The 19,341-nt window shown below is 43.7% G+C and overlaps 1 protein-coding gene across 1 annotated transcript in view; it reads right to left on the bottom strand.

The window, feature by feature from the left end:
• Positions 1–19,341, bottom strand: part of EFCAB6 (EF-hand calcium binding domain 6) — a 252,788-nt gene that overhangs the window by 107,592 nt on the left and 125,855 nt on the right. Inside the window, exon 17 of the mRNA XM_082420556.1 lies at positions 18,745–18,913. Coding sequence (XP_082276682.1) covers positions 18,745–18,913 — 169 coding nt within the window. The remainder of the gene's footprint in view (positions 1–18,744; positions 18,914–19,341) is intronic.

Here is a 19,341-nt window from a genome sequence, read left to right as displayed (position 1 = left end):
TAAAGCTGGTGAGCATCTCAAGCACAGAGTCCCAGCATTAATGGCCTAATGACAAGGGCCAGAGCTGACTTCAGAGCAGCGAACACAGACTCCTGGAAGTAATAGAAGCTTCGCAAGTGTCACTGAGAACGAGAACTTGCCTGAAGAGCTACTAGGGGCCAGCGACGGCACACATTATCTTATTTAAACATTGCAACAACCCCTCAACGGAAATATAACTAAGTCCATCTTACAAATGAGGAGACCAAAGTTTAGGAAGGCTAAATAAACCAACTGTTTGCTAGAAAGACCCAGCTGTAAGCAGCGGAGCAAAGGTTTGAACACGTGTCATCCTGACTCAGCAGTGGGAGAGCCTGGCACATTGGTTGCAACATTTACAGATTCACCTGCAGATGAGGAGCCTGAAGCCCAGAGACACCGGCACCTGCCCCCAAGGACATGCTTGAGCATAGAGACGCTCAAATAACTCCAGTGGGGGGACTGCCAAGGGATGCTTGGTAGCCAGTGACAACAGCCCAGCCCAGCTGGCTGAGTCCGGACTCACAGTTGAGGCTCAGACTCTACAAGCCATGGACAGCTACACACTGGGAGGTGAGTCACTCCCCACGCCAACGAGCCGCCCGGCACTCTGCAGAGGACAGAGCTCAGACTCCAAGTCTCTGTGGGCCACATGTTTGGAACAGAGCGACAACAGCGACAGAGACTCTGAGTCAGCTATCACATGACGACCATCCAAAATCTGGTGGCCGACAACAAAACAAACATTTATTCTTGCCCTAGCGGATCTGCAGGTCAAGAGCAGTTTGGCTGATATAAGATGGCTAGATGTTTCTCATTCAGGCTGCAGGTCGGGTTTAGGCCTGTTTCACATGCATTCATTCTGGGGACCAAACTGAAAGGACAGCAGCTGCTCTGGGCAAGCTCTTCTAATAGCCCATCACTGGAGCCCTGGACACTCGCCCAACTGGGCCAAGCCAGACCACACAAGCACATCTAAGGTTGCTGCTCAGGTCACATCTGCCACACTCTGTGTCCAACATCACTGGGTAAGTGAAGCATCCCCTGAGGTGGTGAACAACGGAGAGGGAGGATAATGAAGAGAGAGTGATGGATGGCAGGTGCATGAGCTCTGAGGTCCCTTCCAGCTCTTTGAGTCTATGGGATTCTATATGTTTGGTGGCAATGCTGTGACCTCCAGAAAGATACCATGGTCACAATCCAACCACTCCCCCAAATCTAGAAATGTCTAATCCATAGGCTAGATCTATCCAGTTCCACCCAATCCATGGGTGATGGTGCTGAACCACATTTCCAAAAACAATCCGTCCTCCAACCATACTGCCCAACTCTGGACCTTCAAGACAGACTGATGGTTTGGTAACAAACAGGAAGTTATAAAACAGTAGGGTTTTTCTTTTCTTTTTTGCTGCAGGCATGATGATGACAATGAAAACAATGACAGTGATGATTTGGTTTAGTGGGTTTGTTTTTTTTTTAAAAATATTATCCCTGTAGAACACAACAAGACTAAAATTGTGTTTAGATGGCTCAGAATGACAAAATGCTGAGCCTAAATGCAACCTTCAGAAACTGTGAAATAAGAATAAAAGGCAAGGTGACCTGACAGCTTTCGGTGTCAAGGGGAGTCCCAGGGGTGACCTGCAAATTCACCAGACATGTCTAACCTTGGAGGCAAATACCCAGAACCTAGTGCACTTTTGCACATGTGTAAAATCTTAGCGTATTCCATGGGCAGATGAACCCAGTACTTCAGTAACAAATTGTGAAGATTGCAGATGAAAGCAGACAAGCCAGGCCTCCTTCAGAGGAGGCTGCTCTCAAGTCCTGGAGTCACACCTGTTGTTCAAAGGGCAGATGGAGACAAACCACGGGCCCAAAGCCAAGCATAAGGTCAAGTGCGGCAGGAGAAGCTGCCACTGGGCAGCCGGCCACCCTCTCCTCTGCGCGTGTCTTTATTTCTCTCTTCTCGATTTCAAAAGCAGATATGTTTTCAATATATAAACTTAACGCAAGTCCAATTATGACCCTAATAATGCATTTGGGGGTAATGCGATAAAGCTTATACGGAAAAATATAAATCTGGCCTGAGAGTAGCCAAGAAAATATAAAAAGGAAGAAAAATAAGGAAAGATCTGTTTTACTAAACTAAAAAAAAAAATTACATTGATATGGAAAAAGATGTATAGATCAGTGTAACAAAATGGGAATTTTCAGATGTACACCCTACTATAAGGAGAATTTCACAAATGACAAAGGAGAGCCCCATCTTACACAGTATACAAAAATTAATTCCATACAGATTAAGCATTCACATTTAAAAAATAAAGCAGTAAAAATTCTTGCAATAAAGTCTAGATTATCTGCAAAATATGAGAGAGACCTGGGTGCAGGGTGGGGGGGTGGGTGGGTAGAAGAATGAAACTTTATTAACCAAGACTTCAAGCCTAGAATTTATTTTTAAAAAAAAAGGAAAGAAAAGAGGAAGAAAGGATAGAAGATATTGGGTTGTACAAAACCTTAAAACATTTTAATGGCAAAAGATGTAATAAAACAAAAAGTCAAATGATAGATTGTAAAATATATCTGTAGTGCAGAAGACAAAGGGTTAATAAATCATCAGTTAATTCAAGAGATATTGAGGGACACCTATATGCCAGGCACTATTCAAGCTACCAGGAATACAAGAGCGAACAAAACAGCAAAGTCCCTGACCTCTGGTGCCAGGCCCTACTGAAAGGGTTCACATATTGTACTGAGTTGATTGTGTCTCCCCAAAAGATATGCTGAAGTCTTAACCCAGGTTCCTGTGAGTGTGACCTTTCATGAAAACAAGGTCTTTGCAGATGTAAGCAAGTTAAGTTGAGGTCACGCTGGATGGGGTGGGGGCACTACATCCAATGACTGGAGTCCTATAAGAAGAGGGGAACCTGGACGCAGACACAGGGAGAGGAGAACATCAGGCGAAGACACAGAGACAGAAGGGAGGGGCCAGAGATCAGAGTGGTGGCAGCTACCAAGCCAAGGAACGCCGCCAAGGATTGCCAGCAACCGCCAGAAGAGTCCTCCTCTGCAACTGTCGCAGGGAGCAGGACTGCTGACACCTTGACCTCAGGCTCCTGGCCTCCAGAACTGTGAGAGAAGAGATCTCTGCTGTTTAAACCACCCAGTTTGTGGGAGTTTGTTACAAATTCCTAGGAAATTAATACACTCAGCTTAATCGGCTCATTTAATCCTTATAACAATCCTACAGTATAGATACTAAAATGATCTCCATTTAGGGATACGGAAACTGAGGCACAGAGAGGTTTGCCCAAGGGCACATAGTTGTTAAGGAACAGAGCTGGGATTTGAACCCTGGCAGCCTGGCTCAGAGTGGGCATTTTAAACCACAGTCTACAATGCTTCAAAATTGATGAGTTCGTTCAAAAAATATTGAATAATTGTTTTGTGCTGCGTCCTGTTTTAGATGCTGGGGACAGGGCAGAGAATAAAAAAGACACAGATAACTGCCCTCGTAGATGTACACCTCAGGGAGGGAGGGAGGGCTGCAGGGAAGCAGTGCCCCCGGGAGAGAACCAGGCTGGAGTTGATGCAAACGGGACAGTGTCAGAGAAGAGCTGTGGCAGCTGGGAGGGGAAAGGCTGAGGTCAGGTTAAGGGATACAGAGCCAGATGGGGAGAAAGTCCCCGCAGTGACAATCTAGAGGATGGGGGTAAAGTGGGAGGCCCAGGCTTCTTAGGAAGACAGGGATAAATAACGATACCTAAACTTCTTATAAGTTGACAAGAAGGCAAAGGATGTAAATAGGCAACTTGTAAAAGAACAAATCCTCATGGCAAAAAGCGAAACAAAACATATGTTCACTAGTAGTCAGGGAAATAAATGCAAATGAAATTTAAACTGAGCTATCATTTTAAAGCTATCAGACCAGCAAAAATTAAAAAGAGCTATAATGCTATATAACAGGGGTTAGAGAAAAAGATACTCTCACACACAGCTGTTAGAAATATGAAACTCTATAGTTTTTTTTTAAAAAAGCACACAGACAACATGTGTTAAAATTAAAAAATATATTATCTTAGACCAAGCACCTACTCCTGGGAATCCATTCCATAGAGATGAAAGCATCAGTATGTAGAGATACATAAAGAACAATTGTTTAAAGAGGAAAAATAAAAGAGAAAAAGAAGTGAATGCCCATCAAAAAGGGAAGGGCTGGTATTCAGCATGCAGACCTTTGCTTCTACTGAGAAAAAAACAGAAAAGCCAGACAAAATACAGCAAAACATCTGTTTGACATATAGATCACTGCTGAGACAACCCAGACTCAAAGGGACACAAGTCTGAGCAAAGGGGGACCTCAGAACTCGGAGGAAAAGTAGGTCATGGACCCATTCTGGGAGCAGGGCCAGGGCTCAGGATGGGGGCTGCTGGCCCAGGCAGACAGTCACCACCAGCTGATAGAGACACAAGTGGAGCTCATGGGACCACAAAGACCAAAATTAGAGACTTGAATGGTCAGGTTCCTGGCGAGAAGGGAAAACAGAGAACCAACCGTGACACTGCCAGTTTTTCCCTGATACTTGCTGAATTCAGAAGCCATGTGGGGCAGAAGACTGCAGAATCAAGGCAGAAGGACCAGAAAAGCTGAAGAGAGGTTTTTTTTTTTTTGGTCACCTTTTTGGGTCCTGAGGAAACTAACGTTAGATGGAGTTCAGGACTTCTCAGGGGTGAGGGCTCAGAAAATAACCCACACTCTGAGTTAAGAACTTTGATGACTACACCCTAAAAAGGAGTTTTTTTTTTTTAAAAGAAAAAGGCAATTGGAGCCTTGAAAAACTGTAATCCAGCCTCAAATCGATTCATTCCCTAACTGGATTAAGGTCATCAGTCCCCAGTCTATCTGACAAGCAAAGGAAAGGGTAACCCATTATCTAGAGCCTCTCAATTTTCTTAACACAATATCTGACATTCAGTGAACATCTGTCCAGCATGCCAAGAGCCGGGACCATGTGACCCTAAATCAAGGGGAAAAACAGACAATAGAAAAAGTTCTACAGGTGATCTCAATACTGGAGTTAGCAGGAAAAAGATTTTAAATGGCTATAAATACGTTTTTAAAAATTCAGGAATATTTTGAGACAACAGAAGAAAAGACACAGGTATGGAATATATTCTAAAGCAAATGGACATCCCACAACTGAAAAAAATACTAAAATTAAGAACTGTATGAATAAAACCACAGATTGGAAAAAGCAGAACAGAGGATTAATGAACTGGAAGACAGGTCAATGGGACTGAAGCACTGAGAGAGAAATAGTGGAAAATACATAAAAGAATGAGAGACCCATGGGATATTGTGACCAGGACTAACATACACAGTTGGAATCCAAGAGTAACAGAGAGAACGGGGCATAAGCAAAAGGAGAAGAGATAATGGCTGAGAATATTTCACAAAAATTTTTGAGTAAACACAACAACTTACAGATTCAAGAAGAACTGCAGACTCCAGCAGGATGCATACAAAGACAGGCACACTTAGACACATTTCTAAAACTGATGAAATCCAAAGACAAAGGGAACATCTTAGAAGCTTCTAGAGGAAAAAAGACACACTACATTCAAACAAGCAACAATAAGACTGGTGGTTTATTTAACAGCAGAACTGACAGAAGCCAGAAGACAATGCAGTGATCTCTTTAAAATGCTGGGAGAAAATAACTGCCAATGTAAAATGCTACTCCCAGCTAAAATATCTTCAAAAAGTAAGAGTGGAATTCTGCTTTCAGGTTCAACATGTAAAGAGCTTTGAAGTAATCACTTCCATCCTTACAATAAGAAAAAAAGCTGAACAAATGAAAAATCAATGGCTTTTCTTAGAACCATCAGAGACATTTGAAATCTAGAGGGATAGATGTACACAGAGAATCACGGCCAACATCAGCTTACCTGGAGCAGAAGCCACTGTGGCCACAGACTGGTAGGAACACTTAAGTGGTGATTCTGACAAAGTGCTGGAAACTGAGTGAGGACTAGCTTGAGAATGAGAAACTCCTGGGGGCCCAGTCTCAGAGGTGGGCACACTTTCCTGCATTTTACCACCAGGTTCACCAGGTGAACATTCCAAGAAAGATCCCCTGTGTGTCAGGCAAATTACAAAAAAAGGTAAAAGGAAATAAGTAGAAGAAAAGAAATAATTTTCCAAGACTGAACCAGGAAGAAATAGAAAATATAAACAGACCAAACAGGAGCACTGAAATTGAGACTGTGATTAAAAATCTTCCAACAAACAAAAGCCCAGGACCAGATGGCTTCACAGGTGAATTCTATCAAACATTTAGAGAAGAGCTAACACCTATCCTTCTCAAACTCTTCCAAAATATAGCAGAGGGAGGAACACTCCCAAACTCATTCTACGAGGCCACCATCACCCTGATACCAAAACCACACAAAGATGTCACAAAAAAAGAAAACTACAGGGCAATATCACTGATGAACACACATGCAAAAATTCTCAACAAAATACTAGCAAACAGAATCCAACAACACATTAAAAGGATCATACACCATGATCAAGTGGGATTTATCCCAGGGATGCAAGGATTCTTCAATATACACAAATCAATCAATGTGATACACCATATTCACAAATTGAAGAAGAAAAACCATATGATCATCTCAATAGATGCAGAAAAAGCTTTTGACAAAATTCAACACCCATTTATGATAAAAACCCTCCAGAAAGTGGGCATAGAGGGAAACTACCTCAACATAATAAAGGTCATATACAACAAACCCACAGCAAACATCATTTTCAATGGTGAAAAACTGAAAGCATTTCCTCTAAGATCAGGAACAAGACAAGGTTGTCCACTCTCACCACTATTATTCAACATAGTTTTGGAAGTTTTGGCCACAGCAATCAGAGAAGAAAAAGAAATAAAAGGAATTTAAATCAGAAAAGAAGTAAAACTGTCACTGTTTGCAGATGACATAACACTATACATAGAGAATCCTAAAGATGCTACCAGAAAACTACTAGAGCTAATCAATGAATTCGGTAAAGTAGCAGGATACAAAATTAATGCACGGAAATCTCTTGCATTCCTATACAGTAATGATGAAAAATCTGAAAGAGAAATTAAGGAAACACTCCCATTTGCCATTGCAACAAAAAGAATAAAATACCTAGGAATAAACCTACCTAAGGAGACAAAAGACCTGTATGCAGAAAACTATAAGACACTGATCAAAGAAATTAAAGATGATGCAAACAGATGGAGTACCATGTTCTTGGATTGGAAGAATCAACTTTGTGAAAATGACTATTCTACCCAAAGCAATCTACAGATTCAATGCAATCCTTATCAAACTACCAATGGCATTTTTCACAGAACTAGAACAAAAAATTTCACAATTTGTATGGAAACACAAAAGACCCCGAATAGCCAAAGCAATCTTGAGAAAGAAAAACGGAGCTGGAGAAATCAGGCTCCTTGACTTCAGACTATATTACAAAGCTACAGTAATCAAGACAGTATGGTACTGGCACAAAAACAGAAATATAGATCAGTGGAACAGGATAGAAAGCCCAGAGATAAACCCATGCACATATGGTCACCTTATTTTTGATAAAGGAGGCAAGTATATACAATGGAGAAAAGACAGCCTCTTCAATAAGTGGTGCTGGGAAAACTGGACAGCTACATGTAAAAGAATGAAATTAGAACACTCCCTAACACCATACACAAAAATAAACTCAAAATATATTAAAGACCTAAATGTAAGGCCAGACACTATAAAACTCTTAGAGGAAAACATAGGCAGAACACTCTATGACATAAATCACAGCAAGATCCTTTTTGACCCACCTCCTAGAGAAATGGAAATAAAACAAAAATAAACAAATGGGACCTAGTGAAACTTAAAAGCTTTTGCACAGCAAAGGAAACCATAAACAAGACGAAAAGACAACCCTCAGAATGGGAGAAAATATTTGCAAATGAAGCAACTGACAAAGGATTAATCTCCAAAATTTACAAGCAGCTCATGCAGCTCAATATCAAAAAAACAAACAACCCAATCCAAAAATGGGCAGAAGACCTAAATAGACATTTCTCCAAAGAAGATATACAGACGGCCACGAAGCACATGAAAAGATGCTCAACATCACTAATCATTAGAGAAATGCAAATCAAAACTACAATGAGGTATCACCTCACACCAGTCAGAATGGCCATCATCAAAAAATCTACAAACAATAAATGTTGGAGAGGGTGTGGAGAAAACGGAACCCTCATACACTGTTGGTGGGAATGTAAATTGATACAGCCACTATGGAGAACAGCATGGAGGTTCCTTAAAAAACTAAAAATAGAACTATCATATGACCCAGCAATCCCACTACTGGGCATATACCCTGAGAACACCATAATTCAAAAGGAGTCATGTAACACAATGTTCAATGCAGCACTATTTACAATAGCCAGGACATGGAAGCAACCTAAGTATCCACTGACAGTTGAATGGATAAAGAAGATGTGGCACATATATACAACGGAATATTACTCAGCCATAAAAAGAAATGAAATTGAGTTATTTGCAGTGAGGTGGATGGACCCAGAGTCTGTCATACAGAGTGAAGTAAGTCAGAAAGAGAAAAACAAATACCGTATGCTAACACATATATATGGAATCTAAAAAAAACAAAAAAATGGTTCTGATGAACCTAGGGGCAGGACAGGAATAAAGATGCAGATGTAGAGAATGGACTTGAGGACACGGGGAGGGGGAAGGGTAAGCTGGGACGAAGTGAGAGAGTGGCATGGATATATATACACTACCAAATGTAAAATGATAGCTAGTGGGAAGCAGCCACATAGCACAGGGAGATCAGCTCGGTGCTTTGTGACCACCTAGAGGGGTGGGATAGGGAGGGTGGGAGGGAAAGGCAAGAGGGAGGAGATATGGGGATATATGTATACATATAGCTGATTCACTTTGTTATAAAGCAGAAACTAACACACCATTGTAAAGCAATTATACTCCAATAAAAAAAAAGAAAAATTAAAAAAAAAAGAAATAATAAAGATAAGAGCAGAAAACAATGAACTAAAACATGGACAAACAATATAAAAAAATCAATGAAACCACAGCTTATTTTATAAATAGAGCAATAAAAGTGATATATCTCTAGTTAGACTATTCAAGAAGCAAAGAGAAAAGATTAAAAATCACCAACATCAGGAGTGAAAACGAATACATTATTAAGGATCATATAGACATTTGAAGGATAATGAGGCATGAGTCCATACTGATATAAAGAAATAATTGAATAAATTAATAAATGGGAGAGGAGAGACAAGTCTCCCTTGCAGAAGAATTCTAAATAATTTATGTAGATATCCTGCCCTTTAAGAGGTGGAACATAATAACTCCCCACTCCTTAAATGTGGGCTGTACATAGTGACTTTTTTTTCCAAAGAGTGCAGTATGGAAAAAGAGAAAGAGGAAAAAAAAAAAAAAGATTAAGTTTATAGAGGAGAAGCCTGACAAACACACCTCAGCCAGGTGATCAAGGTCAACATCAACAGTATAAGTCATGTTGACAGCCTGTGCCTGATGTGATGTGATGTGATGAGAAGGGCACTTTACCTCTGTGGTCTTCCTCCCCAAAGCATTGCTCCAGTCTAATCATGAGAAAAATATCAGACAAATCCCAATAGAGGTACATTCTACAAAATATCTGACCAGTACTCCTCAAAACTGTCAAGGTCGACAAAAGCAAGGGAAGTCTGAGAAATTGTCACAGCCAGGAGGAGCCTATGGAGACATGATGATGAAATGTAACGTGGGATCCTGAATGGAATCCTGGACAGAAAAAGGATGTGACGTTAAAACGAAGGAAATCTGAATAAACTATGGAAACTCAGAGAGTTAGTTGCCAGTACATTTGCATTAAAAGAAGGACAAAGGGTAAGTCTTCAGGCAGAGTAAAAATTAGTCCAGGTGCAAGTACACAAAAATGTAAGATAGAAAGAACGACAACAAGGGTAAATATGTAGATACATATGACATCTTATTTACCATAAAAAAATAGTCTTGTGGGATTTAGCATAGATGTAGAATTTAAATGCATGACAAGAATAATGTAAAAGATAGAAAGGGGTAAATGAAATTAAGGTATTTTTATATCTAGCATTGCTAGAGAAGTGGTAAACATAATTTATATTTAACTAGATACAAGAAGACAAGGATGCATGTTGCAATCTCTAGGGCAGCCTCTAAAGACTGACAGAGGAATGTATTCACCAATAAGCTGATAGAGGGGAAAACAGGATGGTAGAAATAGTTAAATAATCTAAAAGAAGGCAAGAAAGGACAGAAAAAGAAAGGACATGAGACAGCTGAGTAAAAAAGAATTAAGATGACAGATATAAAATCAACTATATCAGTAATTAAATATAAAATGGACTGAATACTCCAAGTAGAAGACTAAGACTATCACACTTTATCTTTTAAAATATCAGCTATATGCTGTCCATATGAGACTTACTTTAAAGTACCCAGAAAGTCTGAAGTAAAAGGATAGAAATAGATATACTATGCTAACACAAATCAAAAGAAAGTTGAAGTAACTATATTATTATCAGACAAAAATAGACTTGAAGGGAAGAAGCATTACTCTGTATCAAGAAGTCATGTCATATGAAAAGGAGACAATTCACAGGAAGTTTCAGCAATTCTAAGTCCATGTGTACCCGATAATTTAGCTTCAGCGTGAATAAGGCAACAGTCAACAGAATTAAAATGAATCTCACTAGACAAATCCACAATCAGATGATAGACTTCAACACACTTCTCTCAACAGCTAATGGGATGAGCAGGCAAAACTTTGATAAGAATATAGAAGTTCTGAAAAACACAATTAATAAAATCAACCTAATATACATACTTAGAAAACTAAAGGTCCATGATGGAGTACACATTCTTTTCAAGTGCTTCTGGAACATTTACCAAAATTGTCTCTATGTTGGGTCATAATCCAAGCCTCAAAATATTTCGAAGGATAAGCTGAAGTCATTTAGACTTCACAATGGAATCAACTTCAAAATCAATAATAAAAGGTAAACTAGAAAATCCCAACTGTTTGGAAATTAAACAATAAGCCATTGGAAAAAAGAAGAAATCACAAGGGAAATTATAAAATATTTTAAACTGAATGACAACGAAAATATGATAAACTGAAACTTGTACGATGTGGCTAAGCCTGCACCTAAAGGGCAATGGATAGCCATCAATTCATACATCAGAGAAAAAAAGGCTGAAAAGCAATGATCTAACATTCCATCTCAAGAAATAGAAAGAGAAAATCAAATTAAATCCCAATCAGGTAGAAGGAGGAAAACAATGGAGGTAACAGCAGAAATAAAGAAATATAAAACAAATACACAAGAGAAAAATAACAAGTAAAGTTGTTACTTTGAAAAGACAAAAATGACAGACCTCAACTTCTGCTTTTGGATAGGATGTAGTAATTCACAGCAAGCAAATATTCCCAATGAAAACAACTAGAAAAGCTCAATCAATTAAAAATAATAAAAAGGCATCAGAAAGCCACGAGAGACATGAGGTTTAAAGGGACCAAAATTCCAAGGTGGGAAGGACCGACCCTTCAGAGGCAAACCGAGGCTATGCAACTGCATTTTCCCTGGGAACAGCTGATGATTCTGGGAGTGGACTTTGGACTGAGAAATAGGCTTGGGCCCAGCAGAGGGCCACTCCAGCAGAGCTAGTTATGTGGTGCTGGACTGGCAAACTTGGAGATGTGAGGGGACAGGCTTAAAGCATGACTGGTTTCCCCTTCCAGACGTGTGCTGACCTCTGGAACTGCTCAGGGCTGGAGTCTAAGGACCTAAACTGAAAACTTTTATTGTTGTTGTTGTTGTTGTTTTTATTGTTTTGTGGCCACGCTGCTTGTGGTATCTTAGTTCCCTGACCAGGGATCAAACCCGGGCCCTTGGCAGCAAAAGCACGGAGTCCTATCCACTGGACCACCAGGGAATTCTAAACTGAAACTTTTAAAAGCAAGATGCAAGTCCCCACACCGTGGTACTTAGGAGACAAAGGCACGCCTGGGAGGAAGGCCATGAGAACACAAAGGCAAAAATGAAGCCCTAGAGGTGTGGTCAACTGACACTGAGGGTCTGCAACTGCCCCTGCCCTGGAGGAACTGGCCAATTTGGGTGCAGCCAGATGCCGAGAGAGTCCAGTTTTAGCCTCTGTCAGAGAGTTGTTGCCGGAAGATGCAGAGATAAATATAGACTTTTGATGGTTGTGTGGAGCTTGGACGAACAAAAATGAAGACGTGAGGGAGCTCGAACACACAACTGGTCACCCCCTTAAAACATCTGCAAGATTAGGAAGCTGTAAGGAACAGCTATGAGATGCTCGAGGGTGTTTGTGGGGCTTGGTGTACATCGGGGTCCCTGTCCCTAGGTGCGTAAGACTGCGTGGGATTAGGAACTGATGGTAGAGGGTGGGGAAGGTGCCAGTTCCCCAGATGTGTGAGTTTGACCAGCACCCAAAGGGCATAAGGTGGTCTGCTGGAAGGAGGAAGGAAAGCTCGCCTCCTACGAGGCAAGGTGAGATGCCCTTGCCTTCAAGCAGGTGCAGAAGCAAGGGGCCGAGGCTGCTAAGGACCTGGGATGCTGGGCTGGGCCATTACAGACTCCTGCTTCCCTCATCCACATCTCGGGGGCTCTGTTTGTGTTAGCTGATGAGCTCTGCAGCCCGTGTCTGTCTCCAGAGGCCTCCGCTGGGATGCCAGAAATGGGACTAAGAATAACAGTGAGCTAAACAATGTTCAGTGTATTTACTGAGTATGAAGAATAACAGTTTCCCATTAGGAACAGCCAATTACAGGGAACTGGAATTGTAAAGCTGCCCTCAAATTCCTGATGAATGGAATAGTTCAATTAGTCTAATTACTCAATTAGGCTAATCTTGACTTATGTGTCCTTGGGTGTTTAGTCATTTTATGTTTCCCATGGGTCACTAGTCCCAAGCAATGAAACTTCTGCTTTATCCATGTTCCCCATGTGGCTTAGTCCTATTCCAAGTATGCAACAGGCACCCTCAAAATGTTTACTGAAGGGAAGGATAGCAGAGACTGTAGTACTTGCCTGCCTAATGCATATTCTCTCCTTCTCCCACAGGGACAGAACCTTGCTTTTTCTGTAATGTGCCCAGCCAAAAAATTATATATATATATTTGTATTTATAGTATTTCCCATTCTTCCCTATAGACCAGTATGGCCATATAACACAGGCCTGGTCAATAAAATACAGGTGGAAGCTTACAATACATTACAATAAAATGTAAGTGGGAGGAGCTTCCAAGAAAGCCCATTAAAAAAGAAAGACTTCTCTGGCTCAAGACTTTTGCCCTTCCCTTTTCCCTTTCTTTATGCCTGAAACATGTGTGTGATGGCTGGTGTTCCAGCAGCTATCTTGCATACATGGGGATAAGACTGGAAGACTAAAAAGCTAGAAGCAACCTGGGTCTCTGAAGACACTGTAGAGCTGCTGCACTGGCCCAATACCAACAACCTCTGGACTCCTTGTTATAGGGAAAAAAACAGCTACTTTTTAAATTTAAGCCACTGTTTTGGGGGTTTGCTGCTAATTCAGCAAATGAAGGACAGGGAAAGGGGAAGAGAATGTATCTAGAGAAGGAATATAAAGATTCTAGATTACCTTAAAACTCAAAAACAGTTTTCTTGCCACGTTACCAGTTCTTGACTCATTATTTAAATAAATTGACACATTTAAAAATGCGTGATAGTCACAGTTTTGCAGTGCAGTGGTCAGAGCAGTGAACTGGGAGAGGGGGATTTCCTGGGAGAAAGAGTATGTGTTACAGGGTTGTTGTGAACGCTGGTTTAATGTATGATGCAAAATACGCAGGCCAGGTCTAGTACAATTCCAGAAATTCCTTTCCCCTCCACCAGTGGAAATTGCACACTTGAATTGCATGGTGCTTGAATTGCACCATGAAAAACACATCGAGTTCATGAAAACCCCAACTGAGTTCATGAAAACCCCACTCCTCTGTCAGGGCTGTGAACACAGTGTGGTGTCCCTGGTTATCCCACACTAACCAGAAATTCTGAGATCTCTTACACTCAAGAGAGAAAAAGGGGAAATATCAATTATTAGTTAACAAATAGCATTTGTATAGCAGACAAAAACTTCCTGACCATGGGGGTGAAAACCAGTAACAGGGTCTCAGCAACGACAATGCAGGGACTTGTGCACTCACTGACCTGGAAGCTCGTGCCGGGCTCTGGATTCTATTCTTACGGCTCTCCCTCATAGAGCCTGTGCAGCCAATCACCTCCTGCCCCCGCCACAGGGAAGGCGATGGCTGGTGAGAATAAATAATTAGCACTTCTAATTTAGAGTGCAAGCTATTCAGGCCAACGGCTAAGTGGTGCCTATGTTCAAACGATGAACAAGTGCATGGACACAGAATTGGGCGAGCGGGTATATGGGACTTAGAGCTTCACTCCCAATTCCCCGGGCATGAAACTCTGCAGCCACTGCTGTACTAATTGGTGAGATAGAGATTTGGGAGAACAGAAGGGCAAGAACATTGCCTCTCCACAACCAAAATGGTAGGAAGAAGTGAAGGGGCATTGTTATTGAAAGCAAAGTCCTTCCCACCAAACTGAGGCTAGATCCAACCTCAAAGCTGCCATCAATTATACCCAGCTAGCCTGTATTACACCCACCAAGCCGGTGTCACACCCAGCAAGGGTCTGAGGCTGATACAGACCAGCGTGGATTCAAATCCAAGTGCCTGAATGGCTTACCAGCTGAACAACGCTGAGCCACGGTCTTAACTCCTAAGCTTTGGTCTCCTCACCTGTGAAATGAGCATAATGTGATCTACACCTCACGGGGCTCCTACGAGGATTATAAATAAAGTATGTAAAGCAACTTCCCCAGTGCCTGCACATTGGTGGGTCAACGAACGCTAGGTGTAGTGAGGACCACCACCAGCGTCACTCTTCCAGCGGCGGTTAGCGTTATCGTCGTGGTTATTATTATTGCTGTTATTACCATTACAGAACTATTATCATCATTTATACTTAAAGCTCTCTAAAGGAGTTGGTTTCAAAGGTTTCCTTGCCACTGAAGTAGGAAACCTTTAACATCTGGATGCCCTGCGTTATGTCTAATCTAAATTCTTGTTTCTTTCTACAGTAGAAGTCCATGATTTTTCCAGCTCTGACTTCACCAGTAGTAGAATCACTCTGATCTACAAATAATTTATTTAACAATGAAAATTTACATTTATACCATGCTTTGAGGTTATCAGCTTATAGAGTTGAAATCTGGGTCCCTAGTAGACTGTTTAAAATCATCCCACGGGGCAGCTGTGCCTGACGCCCTACTCTGCCCCGTCAGCAGTCTCGGGGCTGGGCTGGTGGGAGGGAGTAGGGCCCATGGCTCTGTGGGTGGCCCGGTGTGAGTGGGGCTCTGCTGGACTTTCTGCAGGAGTTGCCGGGCTGCCACCTGCTAAAGAAGAGGATGTGTCACCAGCACCTGCCGTTGGAATTTCTCCCCGGGCAGAGGAAATCAAATTATCAATGCCTGAAGGAGACTGACCAGAGGCCCAAGGACACAGGAAATATCAAGGTCATTACACAAACATCAGCCCCACAGAACCCCTAAAGCCCAGATCCTGAAGAAGCAGAAGAGGAGACAAATTGCCTCAAAAGGGATATTTAGTCATGTATACTCCCTGCAAGAGTACATCAAAGGGCTTGTTTCCACTCATGATGACAAGAGATGCTACAAAGGCACAAAAAAAAAAAAAAAAAAAAAATCCCAAGGTTATTGACCTTCAAGTTAAACGGTTCGTCGCGACAGGATCTTTCCAAAGGTTAAACCCAACAAGTCACTAGAAGGGAAACCAGTAGACTATTTGCCTAACTGTGTTCACAGGGAACTGATTGTTAGTCTCTTGAAATGACAACAAACCTTTTTCCCTGCATATCGGTCCTCTAGTGGTTTCTGTTTCCTTTCCCCACCACTGGCACATCTCGGGAAAGCCAGGAAACAGGGAGGCACCGCCATGAAGCAAGGGCAGAACGACCACTCCTGTGGTTGTCCCTCAGGTCGGCTGGAATGCAGAGACACTCGGGGCAGAGAAGGGAGCTAGGGTGGGTTTGCCACAGACAGGCACGGGAACCGGCTTCACGTTTAGGGATTCCAACGGGCTTCTGAAACACCTGCTTCCCTCGCTCCTCAGGTTGCCCCCTGAGTCCATTCAGGGCTCTGCTGGGGATTCTAGTTACTCAAGTTCATCAAGTTCATCCGTTCATTCAGCAAACGCTTGCTGGGCCCTACCATGTGCCAGACACTTGGGATGCGTCACTGTCCAAAAGAGATAACGATGTCTACCTTTGGAGCGTACGTCTTAATGGAGGAGGACGAGCAAACAAGCAAAATAAAGAAATGAACTAAAGAACTGTAAATACAATGTGGGTGGCAGTTGGTGACAGCACCGTGAAAAGAGAAATAGGGTAAAGGAGATCACGGGGGTGGAGGTCAGGCTGTGTTCACCACGGGGACGTCAGGCTCGGACCAAGGCTGTCAGGCAGTGAGGGGACGCCCAGGCCAGCCGCTGAGGAGCTGGGCCAGGGGGAGGGGACAGCCCGATGGAAGGCGGGAGCAGGTCTGTGTCTGAGGGAGAGCAGGAAGCTGGTGTGGCTGGAGCGTACGTACAAGGGGGGCGGTGAGAGTTGGGGTCAGAGAGGTGATGGGTGGCTGGGTCGCGCTGGGCTTTCTAGGACTCTGGCTTTTATACGAGCGATGGGGGGAGCCATGGGAGGGTCCCGAGCAGGCGTGGCCCGCTCTCACTGACTTGTTGGAGGGTCACCCGGGCGGCTGGGTGGCAACTCAGCTGTAGCAGGCAGGGCAGGAGCAGGAGAGAGCGAGGAGGCCGCTGCAACAGCCCGGGAGAGGGTGGGTGGGTGGGCGCGGGGGCTGGCGAGCAGCTGCTGCATCCTGGGGCGAGTTCAAGGGAGCCGACGGGCGCGGGTGACGCCCTGGATGTGGGTGTGAGACAAAGAGGACAGTCAGGGAGGGCTCCAGGACTCCAGGCGTGAACCACTGGCAAAGCGGCTGCCCCAGGCTGAGAACGGAGCGGCTGCTGGCCGAACTTCTGGGAGAGCGGTCTGGGGCAGCGACGAGCCACGTGCACGGGGGGCCCCCGGCTCATCGACGGCCGACGAAGCCTAAGGTGGACACCGCTCGGCTCAGCTGACGGACCCAAAGGTGCCCTCGGGTGAGCAGGTGAGAAGCTGGCCTCGGAGTCGCGGGTGTCAGTCCCAGCTTTGCCGCCATCTGCGGCCCTTCTCGAAGGCAGCCGCTTTCCCCCTCTGGAAAGTCAGAGGCAGACGGGTTGATGCCTGATTTCCTGTGAACCTGTGAACTGACTCTGTGAATCAAGAGCGCTGAGCGCCGTGGTCATTCGAGACTGCTGTGCGTCGGGGCCAGGACCGCTGCCAGGTGGCTCGGGGCTAGAGTCTAGGACCAGGCGCCCTGGGAGAGTTCCATGATTCCCGCCCATTTAGCACCCTAACCCCTCTGAAGTTGCCCCCATCGGAGTTAGCAGTGACTAATTATCAGCCCTGGTCCCCCAAACCGAAATCTCGGAACCATCCTTGAACCTTTCCTCTTCCTTACCCGTTACCCACATCTCTCCTCACCACGTCCCATATGCTTGCAAACATCAGATCCCCGATTTCGTGTATTTTGTGTGGGGAAGGGGAGGTCTGGACTGTTTCGACAGCCATCTAATCCCATCCCTGTGCCTCCAGCCGGCTCCCTCATCCATCCATCCTCCACGCGGCCGCCGTCAGGAGGCTTGGAAATGAGATACGGAAAGAGCCTAATACAGCGCCTGGCATGGGGGCCGGCGCTAGATAAATTGTAGCTACTAACATAATTGTTCTCTTCTTGGAAATATATTTCACTGCCTTCTAAATTTGCCCACACGGACACTGCTACCTATTAGCTGCAATGCTTCCCTTAAAAATAGCTGAAGATGATTAGCTAGAGGGATCATAATAGGAATTTTAAGCAATCATTTAAATTAATTCCTGAGAAGTCTATGCAGAACCCTTCAAACGGAGTCTTTCTGGCAGAACCTCGCCAGTTCCCACAAGCACATGCAAATCAGCACTCTGAGCTTCGCATTTTCCCTGCCAGGTTTTTCCCCCACTTTCTGGAGGAACAAACCACAGCTCTGTGATCACAGCATGGCGGGGACCCCTTGCTGGCAGGGATGGGGGCCCGAGCAGCTTCGCTCCCGCCCGCACGTCGCCCCACCACACACAGGGAGACAGGTACTCAGTGGATGGCCAAAGAATGCGACAATGAACGCTGTGTTTGGAAAGTTTAACTATCAAAAGCCGGCCACATCCATATCAAAAGCATGCTCTGAGAAAGTTGCCAAAGACATTTTTGGCCAGAAGAATCCTTTTCAATTGTTGAAAGATGCCTAGAAATGAATCTGCTTTGCCCTGGAATAAACCCTTAATGAAAAAACTTAATGTCTATCCTTTAAAGCGTGTTAGTATACGAAAACATCTGAACTTCTTCAGGAAAGGAGGAAACAAAGAAACACAAAGAAACCCATTCTCCTACCTTCTTGAAGTCACGCACATTAATCTTGCCATTAGGCTCCTTGCTGAAGTCCAGAAATCGTTTTCTGAATGCTGGGTCCTGCTGCCGTATACAGTTTTTGAGTTTTTCAATAACCGCATCCTTGGTCATATTCTTGGTCACGGCGTTTTTACTCTCAGTGGGCTTGGCTCTAAAATCACAAGCAGGCACACAGGTGCAGCAGAGCACCTCCTATAGACCTCACCCATGCACGGTTCAACCCAGGACAACAAGGGGGTTTACCATCGCCTTTTCACAAAGGAGGAAAGAGATGCTGAGGTCGATGGAGTGACCTGGGGACTTCTTACACACCCATGGCTTGCAGGTTCAGAGACAGGCCAGCAGCACCGCGTCAGGTAAAGCTCTGCCTGAGATGCCAGCACGTGGCAGCAGGCCAGGGTGGGGAGCTTCAGAGAAGGGGCTGCTGTCATCCTTGTGCTAAGATTTCCAGCTGTGCTTTGAGCTGGCTGACTGTGGTGTGTGACCGGGAAGACATGGCCGAAAAAGGATATTTTTTGTGAACTGGGAAAATGAAAAGTCAGAGCCTATTACAGGCCTTAAATTAAACAGGCCGTTTTG

This window comes from Balaenoptera physalus (assembly GCF_965194825.1).
Source record: "Balaenoptera physalus genome assembly, chromosome: 13".
In the NCBI taxonomy this organism is placed as follows: Eukaryota; Metazoa; Chordata; class Mammalia; order Artiodactyla; family Balaenopteridae; genus Balaenoptera; species Balaenoptera physalus.
The sequence above is the reverse complement of the archived record's forward strand: the minus strand, read 5'-3'. Positions and strand labels throughout refer to the sequence as shown.